Source organism: Cryptomeria japonica, chromosome 8, assembly GCF_030272615.1.
Source record: "Cryptomeria japonica chromosome 8, Sugi_1.0, whole genome shotgun sequence".
Lineage (NCBI taxonomy): Eukaryota > Viridiplantae > Streptophyta > Pinopsida > Cupressales > Cupressaceae > Cryptomeria > Cryptomeria japonica.
The window spans coordinates 81,835,500-81,857,785 of NC_081412.1; the positions used below are offsets into that span (position 1 = coordinate 81,835,500).

General features: G+C 38.9%; 1 protein-coding gene across 3 annotated transcripts in view; it reads left to right on the forward strand.

Annotated features, from left to right (window-relative positions):
* The window catches only part of LOC131038459 (pentatricopeptide repeat-containing protein At4g21190), a 322,788-nt gene extending 303,196 nt beyond the window's left edge, over nucleotides 1-19,592 (forward strand). For 2 of the 3 annotated variants that reach the window (XM_057970897.2, XM_057970900.2), the window contains one exon: nucleotides 18,990-19,592. In XM_057970897.2, the coding sequence (XP_057826880.1) occupies nucleotides 18,990-19,177 (188 nt within the window). In that variant the 3' untranslated portion in view covers nucleotides 19,178-19,592. Of the gene's footprint in view, nucleotides 1-8,909; nucleotides 9,022-18,989 lie in introns of all 3 variants that reach the window. The other variant, XM_057970898.2, reaches the window with a different exon arrangement.
* The last annotated feature ends 2,694 nt before the right edge of the window (nucleotides 19,593-22,286 follow it).

A 22,286-nucleotide genomic window follows, 5' to 3' on the forward strand; every position in this document is an offset into this window, starting at 1 on the left:
TACCCTTAATCGATCTGCTATCAACCTTGCACCTTTCTTCTCTTCCGGTGGAACACCTTCACCGATCATTACTCTTGCCAACCTACCTCATGCACATCTTCAACAGATGGGAGCCTTTCACATCTGCACCTTGTCAGCTTTACTGGTGGGCAAACTTACTAGTAACCACCTTGATGACACCATGTCATCAACCTTCAACAAACTCCATCTTCAATCCTACAATGTCCTCTGTCTGCAGTTGTTCCAACTTTGCCTGCTTCATCATTTGATCGGTTCTCCTCTTAACCGGTTTGTCAAGGTGGCAGACTCATTTGTTTAAGTGACAAACCCATCACTCTTCAATTGTTCCTTTTTTGTCCCGGTAGCACAACATGCCAACTCTTTCTGATCCGATGCACATCTCTGATTTCGTGCACCTGAGTCATCCTTTTGTTTCATCGGTTGACCCAGTGTGAGCCTTCAATCATTTGCCTTTAATATCTCTGACTTATCCCAGAGCATTATCACTTACCAGTGGGAGAGGATCCTTGTCATCTGCTTCCGACATTGCACTAATGTGGCTTCCCTGTTTGAGCAACATATCTTCAAACAGGGACATGCAATCCGGTTGGGCATATTCACTGTCAGTCATCTCTTCAAATGGTGACTGCACCTTTATCCAGTGGGACTCCTGTTGTTTGACATCTACACAGCATGTCGGTGACTTGCACATACTTCTCCTCCGATGTTGATGTGATTTAGGTAACATTCTCCCTCTTCATCACAATCAACCTACCAGCATCTTGCTCTCTTACAAATGTCATCATTTACCGGTTGTTATATCATTTCGGTCTCTTGTCCATATCTTCAACACAAGTCAAACACTAACTTGTGTACCAGTGACTTGCTAAGCTAGGTGACATTAAAGGCATCACATCCGGTATGTATTAATGACAGTACTGCACATACATCTCTTATACCGGTAGCCATCCTATACCGGTTGACATTAATGACAACACAATGCCAACAATCTCCCCCTTTGGCATTGATGTCAACACATGTAGTATCCAACATACTACATATTCTCTCTCCCCCTTTGTGTGATCCATGGATTCTCACACATTTAGTATGCAGTATACTACTAAATCTCTCTCCCCCTTTGACAGCAATGGCAAAGGGCACTGTTAGGGTTTCTCTCCTCCTGTGTCTACCGGGCACTGACACTGTTCTCACCCCTTTTTCTCAACCGGAGGCATCTCCTCCTTTTACCATCATACATTTCATTCTCTCAAATCACAGCACTTGAGATGGAGGGCTCAACGATCAACTGACACCAATTGCTCAGCAACTAAGTGTATATGTACACCAGAAACACATGCATATACAAGTCTGAAACCAATTGAAGGCACATGTGTCAGTGAATACAACATAGCGGCCGATCAAACTGCATCATTTCGCCTTCTAATACCAATTGATCTTAAGAATCAAATGGGATTGTACTATGAGTGCTACCAATTGGGAAAGTAGATACCCTTAATCATGAAATTCTCTTGGGTATTCCTACAACAATTTCCATCTTCTGCAATTGATACAGCTAGTACACCCATAAGTTCAAGCATGTCGGTTCTGCATCATGAGCACTTCAACTCCCCCTGAGTCATACATCTCAAGACCTTATTGCATGTCAGGGTCAAAACTGGAGCTCCAATCTTTACCTTATACCAGTTGAGCTGTGCATATGTGATGAATCTAATGATCTATCAGCTCCATTATATCTACCACAGCCTATGACATGATCCTGGAAGTACACAATGTCATACAATATCATCATCATGCCATAAATCAAACCGGTTAGCACACAAAGGATGCATGCATACATAGTCAACAGTCGGGCCAACATCTGTTATTCAGGGCATCTCCAATACCACCTGAGATAACCTCCTCATTCCGTGCTACTGGGGCTAATGCAATGGTCCTAGACCTCATTGTCTTACATAACCTGCAAGTACCTATTAGCATTCTTACCGGTAACATCCTGCTCATACCGGTTTCTTGTACTGGTCCATCATCACTACTAGAGCACCCTCCTGTAACTCCTGACATCTTGTGTCAATTTGCATCTGATCCTTATTGCAATTTTGCCAACCATTGAGACATGCAGTAGTGATCTATCTTTCATCTATAGGTGTGTAGCCAAGGCAGCCACTACACGCACTTGCCATCTCATTTTCTTCCTTCATACCGACAGCAATATGTTCTTCCATTTGTCCTCTTCCACTGAGGGGGTGAATGATAAGGTCAGTGTACTACTCCCCCTAAGGTCTTGCATCTCCTTTAATCCTTAGGAGATATCACCTGTGCATTGAATGCATAGTGCCGGTCCATGGTTGCATCTTCTTGCTTCTTCCTCCATTCCTGCTTGATCTCATTCTTCTTGCCAACTTCAGTTTTAGGGGCAGGTGTCTTCTTCTTTTGTTGATAGATTCTTACATTTCCGGATCTTGCATCATAACCGGAAGCAGTGCTATAGTAGCACAACATCCATGCCAATCTCATGATCGGGGAACCATCTAACATAGTTAGACCATCTTCTTCTGGTCATGTTGTTGTGACCGGCAACCGAAACCGATGGACCTCTTGATCCTACAGGGACTTTTCTCCTTTGGTTCCATGCAGGTCTCTGACTTCCATATACTCTATATTCATTTCTATGTTGAGCATAGCAGCTATATCAGCTTCCATATGACTGCAATCCTTTCTACATTCAAACTCTCTATGGCCAAATCCATTGCAGCTATAACAAACACTATTTGCATAACTGGGAGAGGAATTATGCATGTATCTACTCCTTGGTACATTTTGCTCATATGCATGATATCTATGAGATCCTAGATTGTTCTTTCTGGATTCCTTTCTACATTCTTCTGCCCTATGGCCATAATTGTTTTCCCCCAAGGGGTGTGTGTGTTCAACAGTGCATAACAATACAAAAATGTAGGAAATATGAGAGTATACAGCAATGCAAGTAAACAGAAGAACTTAGATGTATGTATTCATCAATGCCAAATGCCAGTACATTCAAAATATAACTTTCTTCGACAATATCTACACACTGAAATAGGAAACCAAGTACATATATATAGGTGTAGGTTGTCCGGTGCCAACTACTGGCAACCGTCACGTAACCACCGACCCGTAACACACGTAACGTTCTAATTACAATATGTCATAATTACCCGACAACATCATCCCCCCCAAAAGAGGAGGTCGTCTTCTGACGACATACAACAAAATGGGAAATGATAATAAGACCAAACATGAAAATCAAAGCTGAGGGTGTACAGAGGGCGTCTTTGATAAAGAAGGGGCCGGTGGTGGTGGTGCTGCCAACTGCTCCCTCAGCTAGTGAACCTATTGTGTCCTATGTTGGAGATCTCGCTCAGCTACCAACTGCCTCTTCCTGGATCGTTTCACCATAAAAACTTCTTCCATAAGCTCCTTTTGTTTCCCATCCAACGCCTCTAAAGTAGATGTGAGACGGGTCTCAAGGGCTGCCCGTTCCGCTACCTCGTGTGCACGCCTCGCCGTCTCCTAAGCCAAGTCTGCCCTGGCACGAGCCAACTCCTCTAGGCTGGTCGCTCGAGCACTCTGTTGTGCCAGCTCCATCTCGGTCGTATACAGGCGAGTGGCTAGTTCCTCTCGAGCTGTGATGGCGGCCACCCGCTCTGTCTCTGTTGTCGAGGCACCATGCTAGGTACGTCTGAGCTGGTAGTACCCGCCCGAAAAGCTTGCTCTACCCACTGTAGCAGCAAGTGTTCTCCACCAACCTCAGCCGTCTCCTCCCGCCTCCAATCAGCCAACATCTCGGAAGTCTCCACAATAGACGAACCCCAAGCCTCAAAATATCTCCCAAACTCCTCAGCACACCTGTTGGTGGCAAAGGCGAGGAGTCCCTCAATGGCAGACTGCCTGACGGTCCGCTCCTGAATAGAGACTGCCAATCTCTGTGCGCTGGCCTCAACCTCTGCTGCCATCCTCCGCGCAATGGCTCCCATCTCTGCCAAAAATACCTCTATGCCCTCCGGCTGGCTCTCTGTAGTGGCCTGCTCCTGTTGCTGCATATCCGCCATCTCTTCCTCAAACCCAACGGTGTCCTGCAAGAAATCCATCGCCAACTCGTGCTGTCTGGCCTCCTGATAGGAACTACCCTCATCAAGGTCGACAATCTCTGGAAAAGGACGTAGTTGGAGTGAGGTAGGCAGGGGTCCCAGTGGTGTCATGGGAGGCATCTCATAGTGACCCAACCACGCATCCATGGTGGCATCATCATCTCCTGTCACAGTACCCCTTGCTATCGAGACCTCCGTATGTACCGGTTCCATCCGTACAGTAGACCCAATGCAAGGAGGTTCGCTGGGAACCAATGACATTGTCGGAATGTCCTCTGTTGGAACTGTTGTGACAACCCTAGAAGGTGTAGGCATTGAAGGTCAGGGTCTCAACTACCCAAATCCTAGGATGGGTATGGCTGGTATGGCTCCTATCGTCACCCCCGAAGTCGGGAGAGGTGTCAGTCCTCCATCCTGAGTTAATACTACTGGTGCATACACCAGTCAGTCTACTCTCACAGGTCACACTCCACTCGCCGGTAATCCATGGATTCCTCTCGTCACGTGCCCAAAAGACACTGCATGGCCACTACTATCCTCTGTACTCGGGGCTTTCTCTACTTCCTTCCTGCTGGCAAGGCGGAATGTGTCATGACTCTGGCTGCTCTGAGAAGAAGTGTCCACGGAGTCGTCCCCTTCCTCTGCACTACTATCCGCTTCTTCTGCAGCCTCTTCATTTACATCGTCATCAGCTGTCTCCGTCTCTTGTCCTGTGTCTACCTGTGGTGGTCTCCGTTGCTTCCTGCTAGAATGGGCTTCCCCACTACCTGCCATGGTATCCAGGTGGGTCCAATAAAAAATGAATGGCTGTGAAGGGTCCCTCGTCTCCCGAGGTTTCCAGACATGCTTCTCTGGCGACACTTGTGTGCGTACAGCGTCGAGGAACAACCCTATGGCGTGAAACAACATGTAAAAAGCCTTGTGTTGCAAGATCAAGAATTCGTGGATTCTGTCGGACAAAACTGTTGCCCAGTTGTACACCGTCCCGTTCCTCAGGCCATTCATAAGTGCAATCATGGGTACCGTCGTGTCGGATGCCTTGCTGGCCCCTGTAAGTCTTCTTTTCATAACATCCAGCAAACACTGCCAATCTCCTGGAACGATGTAGGACTTCTTCAACCCTCTACCCTTGGGTGCCTTGATCGCAGCCCATTCCTGGTCTGAGAGATCAGTTTGACAAATTAACTACAATAGTTTCTCTTTTCTTTCTGGGCGACATCTTCGTGGCATTCTTGTCTATTTTCTTTCCCTTGTCTGGGATGCCAAATATCCTAGCAAAATCGTCAAGTGCAAAGGAGACGGTCACAGTGCTTTGCTGGTAAGAGAAAGTTGATGCCCTGGTCGCGCTGTCATATGTAGCCACCATTATTTGCAGACATGATTCAAAATCCCTAATGGCGAAGATGGGCATTTTAATTGCCCAATGCACCCGTGCCTTCCTGAGAGATTCTTTAATTGCATAATTATCTGGGGTTTCCAGCCACCAAGTCTTGCATACATTTCCACTCAATTCTTCAAATGTAATAGTGTCAGGTGTGATTTATATCTAGTACTGCCAACTCTTCCAGACCATCTCCCGTCATCGATACATCCCCCGACTCATCTTTCTCCATTTCTTGGCATTTCTTGGGATTTTTGGTGTAGTGGGGACAGGAAGGGGACGTTCCCTTTGCGTAACCGCATCCCGAAACGGCTAGGGGACGAGATATCGGGTTTCGGGGTAGGGGATTGTTGTGACGTTTTCACACATCACCCCATTGCAAATGGGGACCCATGTTTTTTGCTTTTTAGGGTTTGTTTTCTAGGTCTTTTAGGGTTTTGTTAGTTAGCCTTTGCATTTTGAGTGCTGTCGGGTGATCACATGGATAAGCAAGTCCGGCTTGAGTGAGGTCCTGATCCTGAAATTTGGCTAAGTCTGGAATGTCCTGATCCTGAATTTGACTAAGTCTAGAAACTGAAAAAACCTCCAAAAACTAGATTTTGCAATATAACTCCTGGAGGTCTGAAACCACTCTCAAACATCCTGAAAGTATATATGGAATATAACTTAAAGTATAAGAAAGAAGAAACATAAAAGGAAATGTCACTTAAATGTTATATTCCATAGAATTTATCCTGATAGAGAGTTCGAAAAGTCAAATTTCGCTCCTGTCCTTCACTGAGGATCCAAAGCGAAATTCGCTCCTGTCCCTCCCAGGAGGACCAAGGCGAAGCGCTCCTGTCCCTCACCGGGGGACCAGAGCGAAAATGCTTAGTGGAGTCATTCCTAACCTTGTTTGGACGAATTGAGACATCAAAGGCATGGTGAAGGACGAAATGAGCATGATAGAGCATCCAGACTTGATCAAAAACGATGAAATGATGAATTTTTTGCCTAGAAGGTCAAATTCGCTCCTGTCCCTCACTGAAGGACCAGAGCGATTTTCTTTATATGCACAATTTTAGACCTTTTTTGGACATTAACTTTTATTCATAGCATTAAGTAAGATGATATCTTCCTTAGCCGAGACTTTTTTTGATGAAAATTGTAACGATTTGGCATAGAGAGCAAATTTCGCTCCTGTCCCTCAGTGAAGGACCGGAGCTTAAAGTCTGACATTGCTTTGTCCTCGCAGGATTTTAACGACTTGATGATTTGAAGAAGTCCAAAGAGATGCATTTTACCAAATGAATATAACTTGAAGTGCCGTCGTGAAGAAAAATGAACCAAAATGCAAAAATCGCTCCTGTCCCTCAGTCAGGGACCAGGGCGAAGTCTATTGTAGCTCCCGTCCCTCTCCCAGGGACCAGAGCGAAATTCTTCATAGGGTATGCACTGGGCAAAGATCAAGCAAGTTTTATGTTCGAAGGCAAGAAAGGAGGTGAATTGAACCCGTTGAAGATAAATTGAAGATTATAAAACGTCAACAAGGGACCCAAATGCCCAAGTTCGCTCCTGTCCCTCAGTCAAGGACCAGAGCGATTTCTTCCTTAGACAAATCTCTCGCCAAGATGAAGCAAATTACATGTCAAGGATGAGTGAAAGGGGGCACAACAAGTCTGTTGGAGATAATTCTAAACATGGGCAAAGTGTGATTGAACCTAGAAAATGAAGTTCGCTCCTGTCCCTCTCCAAGGGACCAGAGCGAAATAGTCAAATATGCTTAAACTTTGAAGGCCACGTTCGTTTCAAATGTTCAAGAAGGAATAAAGGACATCATTCTACGCCTTGAAGGCAATTTGATATCAATATGATGGAAGATTTGCACCATAAACCAAGGTTCGCTCTTGTCCTTCAGTCAAGGACCAGGGCGATATTCATTAGACTGGTCATTTCTTTCAAAAACTACGTCAAGGCGAGGTTGCACAAGGATGAAAATGCCTTTGAGAAGATGATAAGCAAGGAACCAAACGTCAAAAGGTGACCAACTTGAGCAAAGAGGAAAGTTCGCTCCTGTCCTTCAGTCAAGGACCAGGGCGATATTCATAAAATCAATCATTCTTTCTAAAGGATCACATCAAATCAAAGTTACACAAGATTGAAAACGTCATTAGAAAGGTGATGAACAAGGAGTGGAGGTTAAAAAATGACAAATTTGAGCTAGGATTCAAAGTTCACTCCTGTCCCTCACCAAGGGACCAGGGCGATGAACATTCAAATATCAAATTTGCCTTGTAAAAGACAAGTAAGTATGTGTGGAATGAAAGAAACAACGTTATTGTTTGCCTTATGACGAGGATTGGTGATCGAAGATGCAAGATCAAGGAGAAAACATCAGGATCGCTCCTGTCCCTCACCAAGGGACCAGGGCGATATTAGTCACAAAAGGCATTCATTTACAAAATCAAGTCACTCAAGTTCGAAGTTCCTTGTAAGCATGCCACTTTCAACATGGAGATGATGGTTTCAAACATCAAAGGCACAAGAATCAAGATCAAAATGGTAATTCGCTCCTGTCCCTTAGTCAGGGACCAGAGCGATAGGTTTGTGTCCTTACCTCTTCCAAATTTGGCGCTAAAACATTTTTTTGAATTTATTTTAAATGCTAAAAATTGATTTGAAATCCAATTAAAGTTAGCATTTAACATTAGCGCATGGGTCTTTATTAATTAATTTTTGCCTTTTAAAAATCAAGTTTATTTAAAATTATAGGCATTAAATTAATTAATTATAAATAAAAATGGGGCGCTTGATTTAAAATTTGTTTCATTTTACAAGGGTCGGCCTTTAAGTTTATTTTAAATTTGCCTTATTCACCAAAGTCAGCCTAGGGTCAATGTGAAGGTGAGCGCCTATAAAGGGAGGTGTTTATTTCATTTTCAAATCATCATTTTATCCTCTTTCATATGCGATTTTGGAGAAGACAAGGTGCGAAATTGTCATCAAAGAGGAGTGTGTGTTTGTTTCAAGTAAGGCGAATTTGTTATCTTCAAGACATTGAAGACTCCTCCCCCAAGGTGGCGAATTGCTAAAGTGGACGTTCATTTGGAGAGAGATCACATTGAAGCCATCAAATTTTGATTTGTGCCTAGGCGAATTCCTTTGTTTTGCATTTTAGAGTTAAGCTCTCAAGTGAGGTATGGCGATATGGATTTATTGTTTTGATTTTGATTGTTGATCGTCATAGCCTTAAAGTTTGAATTTTGAAATTTTGAATTCCAGTAGCCCAATCGTTTTTTAGGAAATGATAATTCAAGGACTTATCATGAGGTTTCCTAAAATTAATTTAATCTATGCTATTCATTGCAAAATCATGTTACTAATTTTGAAATGTTGTGTAGGCACCAAGATGGCGACTCTCAAGGAAAATCAAGCCAGATCAAGGACGGTCTCCTCAAGGACGATCAAGCAAGGATAAGGGCGGCCTCTTTCAATCCAGCATTCCAAGGCAAGGTACATCAATCGTCTTGCACATCAAGGACAAAAAGAGTTAGAACAAGAGTTAATTAAAGATAGCCTCTCAACGACATCAAATTGAATATCTAGCAAGCTACAAGTGTCAGATGAGGTGGCATCCCAGTCATCACTCCTCCAGTCAGTGTGGTCCACCTCAGCATGTCCAGATTCAATGTACCTAACTCATGGAAGGTGGCACAAACTCCGATGTACCTACCCCGGCTATCCATTGGTCGATTTTTCTAGAGAGGACATGTGTCCAAGCAATACAATTTTATCATTGGTCAAGCATTAAATGTTATGTAATGGTTATAGCAAACCCTAATTAGGGTTTTCATTGTAAAATCTTGGCCATTGATCTCGAATTGATCTAAGCCATCGAATTGTATTGTGGGCACTATATAAGCCCTGGCATTTCATTTGTAAAGGCTAATTAGCAATAGTTAGATAATTGTTAGAGAGAGTTGTAAATAATAGAAAGCAGTTAGTAGATAGAGAGTAGTTAGAAATTGATAGAATAGTAATTAGAGTAGAATAAGAGGACAAGGCAAGAAATTGTTGCCATTGATTGTAAACAAACTCCATTTTCATTGAAGTAATGGTGAAGTGTGTCGTTTCTTGCAATTTGCATGGTTTCTTGTTGAGTCTTCAATCCTAGATGGTAGATGATTAGATGAATGGAGGAAATGTGATTGATTAATGGTGGAATTCGTATATCCATACTACTAGCAGTTTGTTGATTGCAGACTTGCCTTGTGTAGTCATGTAATGTCCCCATTTTGCGAGCATCAGAGTTTGTAAGAATTAGCTTATCATTTGACCCTCGTAGGCTAACAATTATTGATAGAGGGCCTTGTGTGGCAGTTACTTGGTGATTAGAGACATTACTCTTCAGCTGGATTCAGGTTTTGGCCTTTGCACAGGATTTTTGACTCAGATTGGCACACTTACTATTTATAGTAAGTCACTATTCAGGGTTTCAATTTTTAGACAGGCATCCAATCACATGGAGAACAGGGAGAGTCGACTCTTGGCTCAGACGGCTTAGCAATCAGACAAGTACATCAAGAGATATTAAAGTTTAAGTGACTTAAGTGATTTATTTAATATTTTAATATTATTATAAAGTTCTAAAGTAACTTTATAATAATAAAGTCACTTTAATATAATAAAGTGCGTTAAGTGAATAATTTAATGTGGGAATAAATCTTTTATCCCACATTGGCCAGGAAGGTGTTTGAGCTCTCTTAAGGAAAGAATAAAAGGAAAGGCAAGAGTTCATTCTCGGCATCCAGTTGATGAATAGTATTTTGATTGATTTTTATTGTGGAGCCTAGGGCTTTCGCAATTTTCTTCTTTGATCATAGGAAACGAAAACTTCCTATTGATAGCAATTTTGAAGGTGTGAAATAACACCTGAATTATTGCAGTTGTGGGAAAGAATACTTCAGTTCTTTCATTTGTGCAAATTGGTGAAGTTTTCTACAAGGGTTTGAAGTTTATTGTTGAAGAACATTTATAGTTGGTTGTGAATCATCCTTCTTTGGCACATGGAGTTATATCATTCTTGTTGGGAGAGATTATCAACAAATTATTCAAGGTTTTAAGAGCAGATTACAAGTTTGTTCTTGCTGCTACAGTGCGCATGAACACTGCGCGTGAACAGTGCGCCTGAACAGTGCGCTACAGTGCCATGAACAGTGCGCATGATAGTGCCGTGAATAGTGCGCTACAGTGCCGTGAACAGTGCACATGAACAGTGCGCTACAGTAGTTGGAGTTCTATAGAAGGGGATTTAGAGAGGTTGAACAGCTATATATATGTGACAAGGGATTTGCATATGAGGAGAATCAAACCAATATATCAAGGCAGCCATTGAAATACCAGGTTTTCTATCTATGGTCATTGTATTAGAAAATCATTACTTCATTGCATCATTTTCTATTATGATTATATCATGAAATATTTGGAGGTTGCATATGTTTAATGGAGATATAATTTGCATATTCCACATTCAACATTGATCAGCCATTTAGCTTTCATGCCAATTGTTTGCTTAAATGCCTAATGGCTGTAGGTGTACTTTGGGATGCATGACAAGTGTTTGTCTTAATGTCAACTAGCTGTACTAGTTAATTTCAGTCATTACATATGTGTGGAAAGGTCTAAAACAGCTAGTATATCATTTCTATAACAACTTTGCATTGTTAGAAGCTTTCCATAACTTCATTTGCAGCCTACAAACCCAAAGAAGACAAAGAAAGAATTCACTACAGCGGCTTCAAACATTGTATGCCAAATGTTTGACAATATTCCTTGGTGTTCAAATAAGCAAAAACAGGGTCAGATTAGCCAAGGGATATTACAAGTCAACTGGAATCATTCAGCTTAAGCTCAATTTCAATTTGTCGCTTTTTCATTGATATGCATCAACTTGATGGTGTCTATGCCTGCGGTGATGATTTGAACATCATAAAGCTTCCCTTAGAAGATCGCACTAGCCTTGTGTAGATGGTCCATTGATGTCAAAACAAGACCTAGTTAGAGTTTCATCAAAAATCAATCATTGCTCCTACATTCTTAGTACTAGGATTAGATCCTCTCTTCGCCCTTATCCTTTTTCCATTTTTTCAAATCTAAGTTAGTCAGAACCTGTGTTCCAGCAAAGCAGATCGGAAGTTCAATCATCAAATGTAAGTCCCCTTGTGATTCCAGCAAATCACATCATACCACTGGAGCTTATCCACACGTAGAGACCCTACATACAAGAACCTTGAAGTCATCCCGATTGATCCTTTTCGCGACATCTTCAGCATTCGGAGGCTTTATTCAAGAGAGGATAAGGTACCCTTGGGTATTTTATTCTGTGTTAGGCAGTGTACAAAATACACGTCAACAGGGATGCATCCTCGTGTAAGCTAGTATATGAGTAAAACTAAGAGATTTATGAGGGATATTTATGTGGAAAGAATATGCAAGCATATGTGATCATGCAAGTACATTTATGTTATGGTTAATGAGAAGAGAGGAATCATGGAATGAATAAATATAGACCATAATGTCCATCATCCGTTGAAGAAGCAACATTTAGAAGGTGGAATCTTGTTTCGTTGGAGGTTGGTGCATACCAAAAGAAGAGATTGGTGTCTCTTACTAAGTTGGTGTTTAATTGTGGTGATTAGTGTCTCTAGTGGGATGGTGCCTACTAACATAAGGGGGGATTGGCATCTCAAGAGGTTGGTGCCTACAAAGTTTGTAAGAGAAGTTTGATTAAGAAATATCTTGCTGTGGTTTTCTACCGGAAGGGTTTCCATGTAAACTTCCCGTGTTCTTCCTTTGTGCGTGCTAATGATGAATAGGACAAAAATTGTATGTGTTGTGTGTGCTAATGATGAATAGGACAAAAATTGTATGTGTGGTGTGTGCAAGAGTGAGAAAAAACAAAAGTTCATAGTACCGTGTTCTTCCTTTGTGTGTGCTAATGATGAATAGGACAAAAATTGTATGTGTTGTGTGTGCAAGAGAGAAAAAACAAAAGTTCATAGTATTGTGTATGCAGAGAAAGTAAATTAAAAATTATATTTCTTTGTTGAGCGGTACCCAGCTGTACCGTTCCCATAGTTCCAAGGAACCATACACTTCCCAAAAAACACCCAAAGGTGGGGCTATGCGTGAAAAAAGCATATGAGCCTTAGAAATATTCAGTGCAACCTCAAAAAGACAAACCAAACCCTGCCATACCAGCAAAGAGAGGTGTTGCAGCACTTGAGCTTGTCGTACCAATTTTTGGAGAGGCTGTACATCACATTGGAATCCGTAACAAAGAAAAGGGGTGTTGTACTTAAGGAGAGTTGAAGTTGCTATGACTACTGACTAGGTTTTCCAAATCAGATTCTATATGAGGTCAGCAATAAAAAGAATAAAATATTTGTAGCCATTTGGGTGTAAACAATTTTTGTTTGGAATTTTTGAAAATTATAGTTTATAACAGCAATGAATGCATTTATTATCGATTTACTGTTATGTGCATCAATCAATGTTTAATGTAAAGGAAAGTTGTTCCCAACATTTGTAGTTGAGAAATTTCATTATGTGATAATTTTTTGTGAAAAATATGTGGAAACAATGTGGAATGCATATTGTTTGACAAAATGCTTGCATAGCAAAAATTGTGGAGATTGCAAATTTGGTTAAAAATCTTTGGGGAGGTTATTAGTATTACACATTTCCATGTATTTCATCATAGGTCTTCCTAAAGTACAAGGTAAAGATTTGTATTTATGTTGTGGATAGCAACCAAATATGCCACTTTTTTTCGCTATTTCTTAGGAATTTAAAGATCTCCATGGCTAATCTATTTCTCAAAGAAATATTTAAATTGCATGGATTGCCTAAAATCACTTTAAGTGACAAAGATGGTAGATTTCTTTGTGCATTTGATAGGTACAAAACTAATGTCAAGCACAAATTACCATCTTCAAATTGGTGGACGGATAAAAAATTTGAACAAACGGGTTAAAGGATATTTGAGGAACTATGCCTTGGATCAACAAATGACGTGGATCAAATGATTGCACTTGGGAGAATATTGCTACAACACATCCTATTGAATGTCTACTGGTAAATCTCTATTTAAGGAACTTTATGGATATGATGCTCTTATGTTTGTTGATTTGGTGTTTGTAGATAGCATGCTATCGACTGCCATTGACTTGGTCAAGTATAGCCAAGATATATTGAGGTCACTCAAGGATCATCTTCACTAAGTGCAAAACACACAAAAGCTTTATGCCAATTGGAACCACAAGGAGAGGACATTCAAAGTGGGAGAATTGGTGTGCCAAGGTTGCAGCCATGAGATCCGAAAAGCTTAAGCCCAATTTCTACTGGCCTTACAAGATTGTGAGGAGAGTAGGTGCTAGAGCACAAGATGACCCATAATGTCGTCCATGTTTTTGTGCCTCAAGAGGTCAGTTGAACAACACATCGTTCTTTTAATAGAGTGGCTTCTCTTGGATGATAAGGGGAGTTGATCTTTATTCTTGAAGCCATCATTTACATTAGAAAAATAAAGTTGAGGAACAAGGGCATTAATAAGTACTTAGTGCATTGGAAGAATCTCCTTTTGGAAGATACCATATGGGAAGGTGCAAAGATTCTTAAGCATCAAGATTTGCAATTGCTTGAGAGCAAGAAATTTTGTTAAAGGGTGGACTATCATGTCCCCTTCTCAAAAATGAAGGATTTGAAGACCTGTAGCCTATTTCTATTTTATGTAGGCTAAGGGAAATTATAAAAGGAAATATTTTATATTTTGGTGCAGCCATCTAAATGAAACATTATTAGGCCTATGTAATATTTTTTAGGAAGTACTTTTAGACAATTAGAAGGAAAAATGTAAAAATTAAAATTAACTAAGGGCCCAAGGGTGGTGCCTATATACGTGAGGCTAGCATCGAAGCAAAGGCATCCATAATGTCATTATTGAAAACTGAATTTTGAGATTTGATCTCTCAAGGACAAAATCCCTTGCTTGGCAAGTTTTGGAGGACAAAACCCCTCTTGGAATCAATTTGATTTGGGATTAAAAGCCATCAAATCTTGTAGTGAATTATTTCAGCTGGATATGATTTGATTTGTAAACAAATGGGTGAATCGGTGAAATTTTGAGATTTATGCTGTTGTGTTCCAACAACCAGCTTTTGGGTGATTTTGTTATGTGATTTGTTGGGCCATTTTATTATCCTAGTGCCTTTTAGATCAGTAATCTTTGTCTACATTGGATGGCAAATGCGAAGAGATAAAATGTGGTTCTAACCGTCCTACTCTTGGCCCCAAAGATTATGAATTATATTAATATATCTGCAAACAGTGTTAGGTCTCGAAGACAACTGAGAGGTGGGGGGGGTGAACCAGTTGTTGTAATGTCCAATTTTAGGAACAATGTGATTTAACCACAAAATGTGAAGTTTTCATACCACTTGTAATGTCCCTTATAAGACAATTGGGACAATTACTTTCAATTCTTAGAATTATAGTGTCTGATTTCAACAATAAATTTGTGCAATTGAATAGATGACTATATTTGTGTGATAAATGATAATAATTACTTCACTTGCTCTCTGTGGTTGTTATGATTAATAATACCTTGAGAAGATTGATACTTATTTACACTATCTGTAATAATTACTTGCTGTTTCAGATATGACAGTATATATATATATATATATGCAAAGAGATAGAAATCAATATTGCCTATGGCAATATGGATGGCTATGTCTGGTTTGGAAATAATAGTATGCAACAATCAATTGATTGCTGTTTCAGATCTGGCAACGATGTCATGCAAAGTTTATGGTGCTGTTTTGGATGTGAATACTGCTCAGTTACATGCATACAATTTTTGGGCCTTCGGCCTTGCTCACTAAGAGCTCTTCCAACTAGAACAGAAAACCATATACAGAACCAAATCCCCCCCTCTTGGTAATGAAGTGATTGCCCATATATATGGATACAATCAATTGGTGGTGTCTATTCAATTATTGAGGTTTGTTTATCATAATCGAATCTCTTCATTAAACTAATCGATTATTGTTGTTAGTTAATGTGATTGGTTTGGTTCTTCCTTAACCATGATCGATATCATCATTAGATGGGAATTGATGATAAATACTTAATGGTTTGATGGCATAAATATTATCGGATTCTCCTTGGATTATGATTACTGGTTGGCAAAGATATATGCCTTAATCCGCATTATGGTTGATCTCATCCCATCGCATTTCTTGATCATATGATTGGAATATCTCTGGACTATTATATATTCTCATATTATTATGTATCCTTCCGTAAGTGGTATCTTGGACGCCCGCTTCTTGTTAACTCGTCACATGTGATTGAACTCCATGTAATTGATCGTATTGCCAGATATGAAGACTACGTATCAATATCGTATCTGCTGATCCCATACTTCGTACTATCTTTAAGAATATTGATGATGATCAGCAGTGGTGTAGCTTATTAAGCCAATCAAGATGTATCAGTGCTTCCTTGATATCACGATCGTAATTAATCGTTTCTTTAATAATAAGTTGTAATCGACAGTAATATATAACCTTCCTTATGTAATAAAGTCTGATGTAAATACTGTTCCCAGAGAAGTCTATTATGAATTCTGATATAGATTCCAATTACCCATCACGAAGGGGGTCTGATGTGACATTCCAAAGTATTATTACAGACCGAGTTTATGGTTTGTATAAGAAGAATTAGAATGTCTTGTTGAGTTTGGCGATCAGATTATGTTTACAAAATTATTTGCCAATGAACTAGTTTCGCTTCTTAGGATAGTATCAATACAATTCAAACTATGAGTTCAATCTGCCCTATCAATGATGATCTGCTGGTAAACAGAAGAATCACAGCGCAAAGGAGGAATTCAGACTGATTGTTGATTGTGTACTGCTGACTAGGAGATGATAGAGAATCTGCAGAATAGAGGACATGATCTGCTGTTGGTGCTGGACAAATCTGATTCGTAGAATGTGGGACCGAATGTTATATGCTTCTATCTTATGCTGAGATCGATGATCTAATGGAAGGGAAATATCGAACTCATATACTTAACATGATGCCTGTTCCAAACAGCATGTCTCTAACCAACACGTTTCCCCCCACTTAGAATGGTCAAGCATTAACACGTCTAAAAGACTAAGTTAACACGTTTTAACAAAGAGTCAATTCATATTTAATCATAACATAGAACTGATTTATATATTAACCAATTCATATATATTAAGCATTACATAGAATCGATTCATATATTAATCGATTCATATTAATTATCTCATAGAATCGAATCATATAATGTATATTAATTAGTGAACTAAGTTTACTCGGTCAGTGTAATATATTCAATATATCTATTTTATGTTTTAATGGTAAAACTTCTTTAATAGTTAATATAATATTAATAATTGAAATATGAACGTTACATTAAAATAAAACAATAATAATAAATAATAATCATAACAAATAATAAATATTAATAATCATATATTAAAGGAAAATCATGAAGTCTCATAAATGAGACGATTTTCCAATATTATTAAATGTTAATTAATAAATGTTTTAATTATTGTCTTTATTTAATCCCGTGTCCAAAGAGGGGTTATGACAGTTGTCCAAAAAATTCAACCAAAATTAACTTAACCAAAACTTAATGCTTAATGCTGGTAGACAGTTTTATCAGTTAATTGCAGTACCGGTAAAGATTAATGCATGAAACAAAAAGACAATAACATCCACAACACCACACAAATATTTGTACGTGGAAACCCTGTAAGGGGAAAAACCACAGTGGGAAGCCTTACCCACAATCAAATGATACTACTGCAGATAGTATGTGTGTACAATATGGAGTCTGCACATGCAGAAAGGCTAGCTGCCTATAGCTCACTGCCCAATCACAAAATGGGAGTCACACTGACTACAACTGGATGGTTAAATCCAATGATAATGTACTGCATAAAATAGCATCTTCATATGCTAGATTCAGTACTGGTTTAGCTCTGATTGACTTCACAAAAACCTTCCTTCAATCTTCAAATGATGTTTGCGTGTATAGCTCTACTTATTTTCATATATACCTTATTACAATCCTTTTTCTTATTGCATATCAGTCTCATAAATGAGATCTTACATTTATACCATAACCTAAGACCAATTGAATAGGTCGGCTCACTAAGAATATTACAATAAAATCAATTACAAATAAATCATTATGCGATGCATCATGTCAGCTCAATGCATTTACAATAATAATAAATCATCTCCATAACATGTTGTGTTGATCTGGAATAGATATGTTTGCCAGTGCATAACCTGGACTTATTTGTCGGTAACAGCAAATATGCAAACCCGAATAGACCAATAACCAAATCGCCAAAACCAAGTGATCGAATAATGTCTTCGACATAACCAAGTAGTCTCCAAGTCATTCCAAGTGCCGGTGAACAATATAACCTGCCGGTGAACCAAATACCGGTGACTGTACATAAGTCACTGACTTGCCGGTGAACAAAACCAAAGATCTCCAAGTGCTAATAAGGTTGACAAGTGTTGACATCAATGACAAAACCATATCAACATATCCAAAATACCAACAAACAGATAGGTAGATGCTGCCACCAATGATACTTAAAATTCAAGAAAAGTAACTGCAAGTCACTCGCAAAATACAGCAGCAGAGCAATCCTCAATCAATTTCACTGGTAGACATTGGTGCGCGCTAATTGTTGACACTTTCCCACATTGGAGCAGCTATATTACATGCTACATTGAGAAACGATGTATCAGAAATTCAACTAAGTATACAGTGTATATATTGCAATTTTTGCCAGGGGAATTAATCAATATTCGTGCGAGCCCAAATTCTGACTTCAGGCACTACATTGTTTTACCCAAGATAAAAGGATAATGTAATTAAAGGATATAGTTTTGGGAGCTGGAATAGCTGTTAGCTGTATTTGAACCTCAGCTAGGCTTGTGTTCTAGTTCTCTTAAATGTGAATTCTAATGTCTTAAATGTATGAGAAGATATTGAGATGTGAAAATTTCAAAGTAGTTTAAAAAAAAGAAACAATTGAGTTGAATACGGTTTGTTGGATTCTGATATTTACATGTTACAATTTGTTAAGTAGTGACATGAGCGCTGGATCACAGGGGCATTTAGGAAGTGGTGTATACAATTAACATTTATTATCCGTTTGGGATTCATTTGGTTAAGTAGCAAGTCACTCATTTGTTTTTGTTCGATTAAATGCTTTTTTCTTTTCTTTTCTTTCTTTTTTTAATGGAATTTGCAATTGTATTAATTCATTTTTGAGATTCCTATCTGTTGGAATAGAATTAAAGATGTTAAATAGTATGTATAAACTACTGTTTTCTTCTTTTTATGTACACAGGGGAGGCTATAGTAGAACAGAACCACAGTAGTTCGAATGGCACAGAGAGAGATGAATCTTCTACAGATGATTTTCCTACTGCTGAGGATAGAGAACATCGAAATGAAATGTCTGAGTCACTTGACAAGAGAGATGAGAGACATTGTACTAGAATACCGATCTCAATTGACAATTTTCAAAAGCAGTGAAGGAGCAGACACTCTGATATTTTGCATCAAATGTTTATCAGTCAGGATCTAAGCTGCTGTTCAGTTTTTAATTCCTTGTTTCTGGAATATTGTGTTTAGTCCATGTGTTGTATTATAAGAATTATATGTTGTATTTACCATTTTATGCACAGGGTTTTATCGTAACATTTTGAAGGTTTAATGATCCTTCACTCGTGTAACTGATATATGGCATGCTACAATGATTCTTGTAATTGTATATGAATATTGGTTATTCCATTGGCCTAGAGATGTTAAAGACTGGGGGTAAAGCATTACTGTAATTATATATAGATATTTGGCTATGCAATCAGAGATTAAACCTTTTAATGATTGTAAGATAGAGCATCATGCTTTACACTGATTTTTTATGTCTACAAGGTTGCTGTTATGTTTCCTTGGTAAGCAGAAATGTCACTGAAGTATCCCCTTGATTTTTTTCCAGTTTTAAACACAAGGAATTGCACCTGTTAATGTTAGCATAAGAAAATTCCAGCAAATTCAACCACTTGTTCAGCAGGAGTATTTGATAACAATTTAGAAAAACGTACTAAAAATGAAGGGAATACAACTTGGCGGTATAACCAGTCACTTCCACTTTTCAGCGGACAATACAAAATTAAACTTGACCACTTATTCAGTGGGAGTGTAAATAACAAATGCTGGAAAGTAACAGAATATGAATTTGGCAGTAAACCAGCCACTTGCACTTATTTATTGGGTAAGAAGGTTAGCTTCAAATTTGAAAATTAAAGAACGTTGTTTAGTACTATTATAACAACGGTTTACAATAAAGCTAACAATGAGCATCATGAGAAAACATTGCTACTAATAGCCATGAAGTTAGAGAATCAATCCTAAACTCAAAACTGATAATTTATGGTGAAAACCATAAGTTTAGAAAACAATACCCAATCTGATATGCAATAGCTGTAAACTGATTTTTCCAACCAACAACATTGGAAAGCTTCAAGTGTTCATAACTTCCTTGATTCTTCTCCTAATGAGCTCAAACTGAAAGCAAAGACATCATAAGGGCTAAGCGTCCAACTTCCAACCACTCCAAGTCCCAAACCAACCACCACAAATATGACATGAATCCCAATGCAGCCCGGGCAAGATAGTACGACTAGCAAGAAGGTACAAGAAGCAGCAAAAATCAATGTCTCCACCAAAAGTCACAATGCCCTGCGCATAAGAGCACCCAGATCCAAGGAAAAGAACAAGCCAGTACCTACAAAAATCTAATCAAACCTCCAGTCGATAGGAATATAACTTCGAATCATTTTAGAGGGTTTTCTCACTCCAAAAACCAAGCAAACTTCACGCACACCAATTAGGAAACATCAAATGTACACACAACTGAAATCTCCATTGGAATACCTTGACAATCTTTGGATGAAGCTGCACCACAGTTGGCTAGAAGTTATCGTTCAAACTCAAATTGGAAGAAGCTAGGAGACACTCAATCTCAAAGCAAGAGTCTCTAAAAATATTTCAGCAGCACTTCGTTATCAAAATAATAGCATACCCAAATGAGCCTCTCAAACCTACTTTTATAGCTCTCTCAAAGGGGTTGACCCTCTTCTCCAGGCCACGTGGGATTAAAAGTTTTACTTTATTTTATTTCCCTTTTCATGTGCACAAATAACTTAATACAAATTATTAATAATTCCCAACTTGGATGACCACATGGGAACATCTTTTAAGAACAACTTAAATCATTGAGCCTAGCCATGGGGGTCAAAAAACAACTTCGAATTATAAATCACTTCAGATATTACCTTCTAGAAATGATCTCCAAGAGAACTAAATAAGCCACCCCTTAGACCGGACTACAAAAAATAGAAACCAAGTGTTGTATCATACTATTAAAATTAGTACTTACTAAAAATAGCATACCACTAAAAATAGTAAGTACTTTAAACACTTTTTAAGCACAATCTGAGTAGCCGTCAAAATTTATTTAAAATAGTAAGTTCAAAAATCTCCTCTAATGGAAATGCATGTCACACCATTCTGAAGCTCGTTGAATACCCAAAAAGACCTAGTGAGCAAACTGTTAGATTCTTGCAAACAACCCCCTGAAAACCTCCTAGAAGATGGAAATCCTAATTTTATCGTTGATTAGCCTACAGGCCTCTAGAATAGGCTAAGAGTCATCCAAAAAGACTAATGTTTGGAAGGGGACATTACAGACACTCACAATTATGCTTTCTACAGTGAACATGAGGTAAGATGTGATGCTTTCTTGTTATATCATCAGAGTCCTATGGACGTGGACCTTCTCGTCTACCCCATCTACTAGTTTCAGTCTTGGATAGCATCCAAAAAGACTAATGTTGGAAAGGGGACATTACAGTCACTCACAATTATGCTTTCTGAAGTGAACATGAGGTAAGATGTGATACTTGCTTGTTATATCATCAGACTACTATGGACGTGGACCTTCTCGTCTACCCCATCTACTAGTTTTAGTCTTGGATATTTACTATGCTAGCATATTGTATGGAAGTTTATTTTGCATTTGATGCTTTTTGAACTAGCATAGCCCTTATAATAGGCGTTGTGGTTATAATGGTATATTTAAATAAGAGATTTGTTTTGGCTTCATAAGAAAAACCTAATGTAGAATGCCATTAATATCAAGATCTAGAGACTTGCTTATATTTAAGACCAATATTTAGATAAAAATGGGTTGGCATTATGTCCATTATAAATATATTATGAACCAAAACTTGAAAGTAAACTGTGAGTATCATGATAGACATACAAGCAATGTCTAGTTTGTTGTTCTTGGTCTGCAAACTTCGTCTTACTCCTGGGTTCTATGCAACTAGTAGCATATCGAAAAGTGAGCAAAGATAGCAATTAGGGGATGTTGGGAATGATACAATAATATCTTGACACATCAAAGTAAATGGATTAACATCACTTAAGTAAGTGGAATAATTGGAGAAGATTGTCTCAGAACTTGTGGGGTAATACCTACAAGAAGGAAATTTAAATCATGCCTAGGGGCCTTATGGATCTCAAAGGCAACATTTTGTCGAAGCTAGTTGCTGAGTGTTTTCCTTACAATAAATGTCAA